This window comes from Antechinus flavipes, chromosome 1 (genome assembly GCF_016432865.1).
Source record: "Antechinus flavipes isolate AdamAnt ecotype Samford, QLD, Australia chromosome 1, AdamAnt_v2, whole genome shotgun sequence".
Taxonomy (NCBI): domain Eukaryota; kingdom Metazoa; phylum Chordata; class Mammalia; order Dasyuromorphia; family Dasyuridae; genus Antechinus; species Antechinus flavipes.
Window position 1 is genome coordinate 271,558,792 of NC_067398.1, and position 10,846 is coordinate 271,569,637.

The 10,846-nt window shown below is 33.4% G+C and overlaps 1 protein-coding gene across 1 annotated transcript; it reads right to left on the bottom strand.

Moving 5' to 3' along the window:
- Positions 1-292: 292 nt before the first annotated feature.
- Positions 293-9,605, bottom strand: LOC127545982 (zinc finger protein 665-like). Its single transcript, XM_051973457.1, has 3 exons — positions 9,367-9,605; positions 8,945-9,040; positions 293-7,061 (listed from the first exon to the last, which is right to left on the bottom strand). Exons 1-3 carry the CDS (start codon positions 9,395-9,397, stop codon positions 4,825-4,827), a joined length of 2,364 nt encoding a protein of 787 aa, XP_051829417.1. The 5' UTR covers positions 9,398-9,605; the 3' UTR covers positions 293-4,824.
- Between the last annotated feature and the right edge of the window lie 1,241 nt (positions 9,606-10,846).

Sequence of the window (10,846 nt, forward strand, 5' to 3'; positions counted from 1 at the left end):
GATTTCAGAGATCATGAAGTCCAAAATCTTTCATTGTACCTATGAGGAAACTAAAGCATAAATCAATTAAATGACTTGCCCACAGGCATACAAATAATTTCTAAAGTAACTTTTGAATCCTTCTTATTAACTCTAGTTATTAAGTCTAGTGCTGCATCTACTACACCACAATGGTTCTTCAAGACTTCAATTCCATCCTCAGTTTCATGCAAATATTAGTAATTCTTTGTAAATGTTAAAATTCTACCAAGTGACAGTATCCTTTAAGTACCACACTTAAATTTTCACAATATTGATTTATAATACCAACCTTTAATGTTTCACCAAAAGGTAATTCATCAATCGAAAGAATAATTTCATCAAACTCCAAGACAAAGGGTATTTATAAAATATTAGTAAAAAGAATTATACAAATTAGCAGTAATAACAACCAAATGTGTTAACAATTTGTCAATTGGTACCAGCAAATTGGACAAGCAAATAAAGATGCTACAAGAGCAATGACATTTCACTTGCACATCAATAAGTAATTTTATAACAATATTCACTTTGGCACTATCAAATAATCATTAATATGTAGACGCATATAGAAGTAAATTAGAATCAACATAGTAAAAGTCAATTCACACACACACACAAAGAAAATTTTAAATAAAAAAAATACTCAATACAAAGATAAAACTGATAACTTCATTTCTAAAAGAAAAATAGATAACAAAAGTGAACTTCAAAAGGAACTTGTAGATTTCTAAGTCATGACTAACACAAAGGGAGGACCAGATATTTTCCCTGATCTTTACCATCTCTCAAATCTCTCCAAAAGAGAAATTATGCTTAGAAATAAAGCAATTTCAGCTGTCTCCATTTGTCTAGTTCACAGATCCATTGTGCTACAGTATAAAAAAGGTTACCAGTGCACCCTAAACTAGACCAAAATATAATTGGAAAAGTTTAACAATAATAAGAAAATACAACCTAAGTAATGTTAATTGGGGTTTACTAAGACATCATGTAGTTCACAGGTTTTTTTCCACTTGGTCTAAAATACAAGGAAATCAAAGGTAAAAACTCCATGAACTTAATGCCTAATTCATGCTTAATCACAATCCTTTTCATTATCCATCATGCTATTAGCAGCAAGGATGTACAAGATAAACTGACCCAGGGGCTTGCAAACCCACACTATGACCCTTCTTCCCCCAACATCTTTCCAGTAAGAGATCCAAATTGCAGATATTTGCTGAGACCATAATAACCAGCGTTGCAACAGAGAGGAGAGAAGAACAGAAATAACAGGGCAGGAACAGTGTCTAGGCTTGTAATAGAGCTCAACTTTTATGTTGGCCACCCTCTCTTCCCAGTGCTATGAACACTCAAACCTAAAAAAGCAGGGATCTGTCTAGGCTACATCATCATCAGTATGGCAATAATGCACTATTAGGCCAAAAAACTGAGGCACGAGACAATGGGCAAGGTATTACATATCTGAAGAAAAAAGAACAACATCCAATTGGGGTCAACTGTCTCTGCAGAATTTAAGGCAGAAACTTAACTGCCAAGACATGTAGATGGTTCAGTGGACAGAAAACTAGATCTAGAGTCAGGAAAACATGAATTCAAATCTAGGATCAGATATTTATTGTGTTATACTGCCTAAGTCACTTAGCCTCTTTTGCATCAGTCTCATTAGGTATAAAATGAGGATAATAACAGCACCTATATCACAGCGCTATTGTGAGACTCAAATGAGATAACATTTGTGAAGTTCTTAGTACAGTGCCTGGGACATAGCAGGTGCTGAATACATGCTTATTCTTTCCCTCCCTCCTTTTTCCTTGATGAATCATGAACTGTTCAGCATTGGAGGAGGCTGAGAACCTTTGAGATCCATCTACCAAAAAAAACCACCAACAGAGGAGAGGGAGTCAGAAAGTGAGCAACAGGGAAAAACTAGTTGAAATTCCCAAACATATCAGGAGAAAAGAAAACCCACAGACCTTGAGCATAAACAGACAAACGGAGAAGATAACAGCAGAAGGAAATGTGGTCTTCCAAAACAGTAAATGAGTTTAGGCATCTATGAATAAATAAAATTTAACAAAAGGAAATTAATTTGATGAGACAGGTGACCCTATAGAGTTTGAGGGGTATATGGAATCACAGCATGCTCTTCCTGAGAGAGTGAAAGAGAATGAAAATGTAAGAACAGAATTTATGGCCTGCATAGCAGAATTACTTGGCAGAGTAGAAAGACTAAAAAGAGTAGAAAGTGGTAAATATCCACAAAAATACAAAAGAGAAGACAACTTATTGGGAATGCAAATACAAAGAGTAATCTGGAAGAAGAGAATCTAAAAGCAATTAACATTAAAAGAAAACATGTTCACTTGATCAAAATATTCTGATGGTAAAGACAAGATGTATAGAGTTAATTTAAGGATTACAGTCTCCTAGGAAACAACTCAAAAATCCTGAATACCACAGTGGAAAAAATGATATAAGAAAACAACCCAGAATTTCTAAATACAGAAAATAAAGCACAATCCAAAGAATCCATAGATGGTCTACAGAAAAAAAACCCAAAGCTGCAACTCCAAGGCATATAATCATCAAATTTAATGATTCCATTAAGATACAACAAATTCTCTGGAAACTAGGAGAAAGACCTTCAAATACAAAAGAATTTCAATTCTGTTCCTACTTGAAAATGCAAGAGAGAATGGAATATATTCTGAAGGACAATGGAGCTCAAGATCCAACCTAACATGACATATCCTGTAAAAATAAACTTAACCACAAATGAAAAAAGATGTACTTTCAATAATAAATGAAGGTTAGTTAAAATGTCACCCCTCCCATTTCAAAGACTATGGTGCTATACTTTGATATTTCAACCAGACAAAAACACTTCTTTATTCAGTCAAATCCTTTACTGAAAAAAAAAATTCAACAATTTACTAGATAAGCTGAAATGATGCAGAGGGAACGCATTTAGATTGGTTAAGAAAACCTGGTTATATTATATGAATCATCTTTCACCTCCTTACGATATATTCCTAGGAATGGTATCATGGGGAAAATGGATACATACACATACCACAAATTAACAGTACTAAATTATATGTGTATGTGCACACACAAACATATTTATCAGCACTTTTTTGTAATACTGAAGAATTAAAATGAAACTAGGTCCCAATTAAGTATATTCTAACTAGTATTTCACTTGTTCACAGAGAGAAATTAGATGGAGCATTTGGAAAAGATCAGAAATCTGGAGCAGAAACATAACAGTGAAGAGAATTCCCAACTATTCATACTTTGCCAAAAGTGGTATGTCTGATAAATTTGTGATTCACCTCAAAAATTATTTCAATGTGCAAAAGGTAGAAGAAACATTATTTCGAACATCCTGGTTAGTATTCTGGGAGGAGAGGAAGAAATGGACTAGTATTCTGAAATAGTTTTGATCAACAAGAAAGAATTGATCTCTGAAATAGAAATGACAAGAGTATTGGAGGCTAGAAGCTATTGAACTTCAAAGTCTGTGATGCTAGAAATTAAAGCCCTTAATATGTGCCCTTAATTCAGCTTTCAAAGGATACAAAAAAAGAACAGCCTAAATGCATAGGAAGGGAAGTTAGCCCATGAGTGATAAAACACAAATACAAAATTAAGATACAAAAAGTCTAATGAGAAACTGTCTGCACAGACTGGTAGAGATGCATGAGAATTGTATCACTAAAGTTCTTTTAAACTTAATAATAAAGCTGGCATTTTTAAGTGCTTTAAGATTTGAAAAATGCTTTACAAGTATTATCTCATAACTACTACTATTATTCTCATTTTCCAAATGAGAAAAGAGCCAGTGGAAGTTAAGTGATTTGCTCAGGATCACATAGCTAATAAAGATCTGAGATTGAAATGAGTCAAGTTTCCTGATTCTGGGTCCAACCCCCTATGACTTTCCTATCCACATTATTTTCAAAAACTATTAAAGAAGATGGAAAAGATGAAAGCCAAAGAGAAAAATCTATGTACTCAAACAAAAATGAAAAGCAGAGAAGATAAATCCAAGAAAATACAGAAGACAATCAGGCAGCATCTCAACTATTTTAAGTTATCAGGGCAGTTAAATGGTAACCTAAGATGCTAAATAAACAAATGAGTGCTGAGGCAGCTAAGCAGTGCAATGAATATACTACTAAGCCTGTAAGCCTGAAGTCAGGAAAACCCGGGTTCAAATTCAACCTCAAATACTAGCTATATGATCCTGAGCAAGTCATTTAACTCTTTGCCTCAGGTTCCTGAAATATAAATTGGCAATAATAGCATCTATCTTTAAGTAACTACTATAGGAATACCTATTCTTTTCCTTTCTCTCTTTACCTCAGCCAACATCAATAATTTGAATTAATATTTATGGGAATGGAAGACTTAGGATTGGAAAATGATAAGCATTTCAAGTTTCAGAAAGTCAAAAATGTAAAATAATCTAATTTCTATTTCTGGAAAAATCATATAATACTTATTAAAGGATAATTTATAAGCCAGAAGGGGGGAAAAATATGCTGTTTAAAGTTGGTGTGGCTTTAAAATAAACAAATTAACTCATTTGTTTTTTTGAAAGGGTACCAAGACCAGTAGAACAAAGAAATACTGTAGACATGAGACAAGTTAGTTTTCAGCAAAGTTTTTTAACTTACTTCATTTGTAATTTACTTGAATTCACAAATATTAAATAAATGCCTATAATGTATAAGGCATTCCTCTGATATGGAATAATAAGTGCTTTGGGTAAAGTCCTTTCCATTTACATTACACTTAAAGTAATTTCACTCCATTATAATTAAGTTGATGTTGAATAAGCTGTGTTTTCCGGCTGAAAGCTTTCCCACAATCAACACATTTATAGGATTTCTCTCCAGAATGAATTCTTTGACGTTGAATAAGGCCTGTTCCTGGGGAGAAGACTTTGTCATATTCATTATATTTACAAGATTTCTTTTCAGAATGAATTCTCTCATGCCTGATAAGTCTCTTCTGCTGGGCAAATGATTTTCCACATTCCTTACACTTAAATGGTTTTGTTCCATCACACTGATGCTGAGTTAAGTGTGTCCTTCCACTAAAAACTTTTCCACATTCAACACATTTATAGGATTTCTCTCTGGAATGCATTCTCTGATGTTTAGTAAGGCTTGTCCTTTTAGTAAAGACTTGCTCACAATCACTACATTTATAAGACTTCTCTACAGAATGAATTTTCTGATGCCGAGAAAGGTTTGTCTTTAAATTAAAAGCTTTACCACAGACATTACATATATAAGGTTTCTCTCCAGAATGAACTTTCTGATGTTGAGTAAGGTTCGCCCTATGAGTAAAGACTTTTCCACAATCATGACATGTATAGGGTTTCTCTCCAGAATGAATTCTCTGATGTTCAGTCAGATAGGCCTGTCGTGTGAAGAGTCTTCCACAATCATTACATTTATGGGATTTCTCTCCAGAATGAATTTTTTCATGTTGAAGGTTTGACTTCTCAGAGATAATTTTCCTACAACCATTAAGTTTAAAGAATTTTTCTCCAAGATGACTTACTTGATGTTGAGAAAGTTGTGTCTTCATAGCAAAGACCTTCCCACAATCATTGCACTTATAGAATTTCTCTACAGAATGAATTTTCTGATGCCTAGCAAGGTTTGTTTTTAGAGAAAAGGCTTTCCCACATTCATTACATTTATAGGCTTTCTCTCCAGAATGAGTTTTTAGATGCTGAGAAAGATTTGTTCTCAAGGTAAAGATTTTTCCACAATCATTACAGGTATAGAATTTCTTTCCAAAATGAATTATTTGATGAATATTAAGTTGTGAACTCTGGATGAAGGCATTTCCACATTCATAACACTTAAACAACTTATCTCCACTATGGGTAAACTGATGCTGAGTAAGGTGTGCCAATTGGGTGAAGGCTTTGCCACATTCATTACATTTATAAGGTTTCTCTCCAGAATGAATTCGCTGATGTTCAATAAGGTTTGCCTGTTTGTCATAAGTTTTCCCACATTCATTACACTTATGGAATTTCTCTCCAGAATGAATAGCATGATGAAGATTAAGCTGTGAAATATGGCTGAAAGCCTTCCCACATTCATTACATTTATAAAGTTTCACTCCAGAATGAATTTGCTGATGTTCTATAAGGTCTGTCTGTTTGTCATAGGCATTCCCACATTCATTACACTTATGGATTTTCTCACCAGAATGAAAAGTATGATGAAGATTAAGTTGTGAAATCTGGCTAAAGGCCTTCCCACATTCATTACATTTATGAAGTTTCTTTCCAGAATGAATTTGCTGATGTTCAGTAAGGTTGGCCTGTTTATCATTGATTTTCCCACATTCATTACATTTATGGATTTTCTCTCCAGAATGAATAGTATGATGAAGATTAAGTTGGAAAATCTGGCTGAAGGCCTTCCCACATTCATTACATTTATGAGGTTTCTCTCCAGAATGAATTTGCTGATGTTCAGTAAGGTTTGCTTGTTTATCATTGGTTTTCCCACATTCATTATACTGATATTTCTCTCCAGAATCATTGGCATGATACACATTAAGCTGTGAAATTTGGCTGAAGGCGTTTCCAAATTCCTTATACTTCAATCTATACTTCCCTATGTAGATTCTTTGATATTTATTTAGTTTTGAATTATCTTTGAAGTTCTTCCCATGCATATCATAGTTACTAAAACTATTTACTCTCTGTTGTGTAGTTAGGGTTGACTTTAGAATAAAGCATCTCCCAAAGTGATTAATTTCAGAGTCTCTTGCTTTATTTGAAGTGTTTTCATGTCCAATTGTTACTTGTTTCAAACGTGTTTCCTGGGGGTCCTGCTGCCTTCCTTGTGAGTCATGACTTTTGAAAATTTCATTGCCCATTTCAGGATTCAAGGAATTGTGCTCTGTAGTTCTTTCTATTTTTGTCTTCTGGGATGATTTATCCAAAGAACATTCCCTCTTTGAATCTGACTCTCTGGCTTCAGGTTCGATGTCCTTGTCTGAAAGAAAATTTAAAATATAAATGTCCCCTTAGTTAGAAGAAAGTTGCTATCATGGTAATGGAATAGCAAAATATGGAAAATATCTCTTCAAATAACTCATACTCCACATTCTAACAGCAACAAAGTACTTTCCTTACAGAATCACTATGAATAATATATTACAAGTTTTATCATCACAAAGAACTCTATTCTACCCACCCTCTACCTTCTTAGTGCCCAGGAAAATAAAAAGAAAGAATTTTGCTTAGCCTAGGATAGAAGTACAATAACATTCTGAACTACAACAGAACTCAGACAGACAAATGAGAAGCAGAGTACTGGGACAGAAGCTGTCCTGTATGTCACTTCGCAAAGATTAAGGGAAAAAACCTCGTATTTATCTGAAGCCAGTCCTATTCTCCAAGAAGTCACTTGGGGCAGAAACTGAGGCCATAAAATGGTGAAATACCAGTGAGAGAGGAGGCTGACATAGCTGTCAGGTCCAACAGTCAGGAAAGACACACTCAAAGGAACAGAAGTAATTGATAGAAACTGGAAAATGAATGGATGCCCATCAATTGGAGAATGGTTGGGTAAATTAGGAGTTAAGATTTTATTTGTCAGAAAGTAATTGATAAGGACTTTGAGGGGAAAAGACTGAAATCTTTCAAAATTCCAGAAAGAAGAAATTCTAATTAAAGATCTTGAACATCAACAGATAAAGTAGCAAGGAAGATATTAATAACAGAAGAAAAAATCTTGAATCTGTAATGTTAAGTATCACTAATGGAACAAAAATGATAATAACTAATTAGAAATGCAAATATAAAGAAGAATAATATAAAAGAAGAAAAGCAAAAAAACCCTACAACATAATTAGCATATGAGCAAAACACAATGATATAGAAGACAGGATATGTAGAGGCAATTAAAGAATTTTAGGTACTCAAGAACATGAATTTAAAAAGACAACTTGAATATCATAATTCAAAAAATAAAACAAGAAAATCACCCAGAACTTACAAGCACAGAACACTTCCCACTTGGACTCTATTATATTATATTTTTCTTTCTTTTTTTTTTTTTTTTATTATAGCTTTTTGTTAACAAAACAAATGCATGGGTAATTTTTCAACATTGACCCTTGCAAATACTTCTGTTCCAACTTTTCCCCTCTTTCTTCCCTCCATCTACTCCCCTAGATGGCAGGCAGTCCCATACATGTTCAACATGTTAAAGATTATACTATATTTTTCATACAACTGTAAGATTAAATCATAGCATTAATTTCACCTAAACATAATACAATACTTTTTACACTTTATCTACAAATAAAATCACAACTCCTAAGCTTAAAATAAAATGAACTAACAAGGAGTTGCCTGTTCCTTTTCATGAAAAATTTTCAAGCAAGGCTGGATTACAAGCAATGGCCATGTTATAGAGGGGATTCCTACTCAAGTATGAGTTGAACTAAAAGGCCTCTAAGGTATCTTTGAATTCTGACATTCATCATTTAACAAGGCAAAGAAATTTAATATGAAGATTATGAAAAGATTTCTGGATTTAAATAGAAAAAACTAATGATGACTTTAAATGCAATTTTCATAATATAATATCGGCTAAAAGCTCATGTTTCATAATTTAAAGGAAAATGACAAAAATAAAATATCTTAACTTCTGAGTAGCAGTTTCTTCACTTGTATTGAGCACACATTACTTGCTGGTAATGAAAATATATGCAACAGCTCAAACCAATTGGTTTTACTCCTCCTCCAAAAACCTAGAAAGTTTTGAGGAAGGGTTGTTGGAAAAACATTTTATAAATGTTTTCTCCCTGACTAAACATCTGAGCAGATGCTGGTTATTAATTCCCATTTGATAGTTTTTCATTTACGCACTTGGACAGATGTTTCTTGAGGCTTTGTTCTTTAACACACATGGCACTTCTCCATGCTCCAAATGGAAGATCACATCAGGTTTAGAAACAGAAAGTCCTATATGTGAAAAAAAAAAAAAAAAAGCAAAATTGACATTCACACCAGAGAAGGAATCATATAAGAGTATAATCCAAACCCTTTAATAGTTACAGAAGACTCAAAGGGTACAGCAAAAGATTTCAGAAGGATACTCAATAGTAGATTTTTAAAAGTTAAAGGGATAATGGGCATAGAATTGATTTCATTTCAGAAAAACACTAAAGTCCTCATCCAAAGTACAAATCTCCCAATCCCAGAGGTATCTCACATTATACAGACTCTAATCACTGGTGAAGCAAAAACATCCCAGAGTAAAAACTGAGAGTCACAAAGGAAAGATTTACCAAGAAAGGCCAAGTTATTATAGTTTTCCATCAGCACATCCTTATAGAGGTCTTGCTGACCAGAGTCCAATTGTGCCCACTCTTCTGAAGTGAAGTCTGGAGCCACATCCTGGAATTTGATGGTTTCCTGAAAGAGCAAACATATTTCTGCTTGCCTGGTACAAACTCCTTTATAATCCTAGTGATGAAGATGGCAGGACTAGAGAAATTAATAGGGTACACAATAAGTAATAGACATTTTAGCCTGCAGACTGATTTTGAATCATCTATCTATAGTATACATAATTACTTATTGTAAACATGAAAGAAGAATATGTACTGTACTTTTAAGGAATACTGAATTAAAAAAAAAAACAATGAACCCTGTTAACCAATATGAACTTATATTTCATAATCAGCATTATTGTTTGTTTTGCTAAAGGATCCTTAGGTGCACATAGTATGTGGACAATGCTATTAACCTAGTGAAAAAGTAATTGATGCTTTTCTTCCAAAATTCCATAAGGCCACTGATTTAAGACAATTCATAAGATATACTTGGCTAATAGAAATCATATTGCTTTATGATAGTATATGATAATATATATCAATCATATTTCAATATTAACTTCTAATTGATACAATATAGCAATTATATTCAACTATGAAAGATTCATTTTTCAATAAAAATACAAGTCTCACACATTTTCTAATTAGAAAAATTTTCTCATCATGTATTTATTAACACATACTCAGGGCTAACACTGTGCTAGGTGTAAAGGATACAGGCTTAGGAAAAACCTATCCCTGCCATTCAGAATTATAGTTTTTTGGGAATAAAAATAATTAGGGACAATAAATGCAAAATGTGCAATAAAAATAAGAAGTAACTGGAGGGGGCTAAGTGTGAAGAGTGCTTACAATAAGGGATACTAGATATATGTATAGAAGAATATATATATATATATATAGAGAGAGAGAGAGAGAGAGAGAGAGAAGAAAGAGAGAATACATATATTCTATACATAGAAGGTAGCATCTGAGCTGAAATTTGAACGCATCTAGAGATTTATGAAAACTCTAAGTGATGAACAAGGACATTTCAGTCATGAAGTCTATATGTCTATGAAAGGTGCAGGTAGAAGATGGAATTTAACAAAAATAACAAAAGGCCAGGTTGACTAACATGTAGAGCTTCCATGTTAGACCCTGATTATTTAGGCTTTGATTTCCATTCTTATTTATATATTGTAAAGCCTAGTTTATATTATCAGTAGAACATAAACTGAGGAAGCGTGAGATAAATTAGGAAGGAGCATAATCAAGATAGTCTAGTAGGAATGTGAGATTTTAGTGTTCTATTCATGGCAGAGGCACATGAGGGTGATTAGGGAGGTATAAGGTTCTATGAACTGGAAAAGCAAATGGGGGGGAAGGAAAAGGAAGAAAAGGAAATTTGTATTTATATAGCATCTACTATGTGGCAGGCACTATAGTAAGT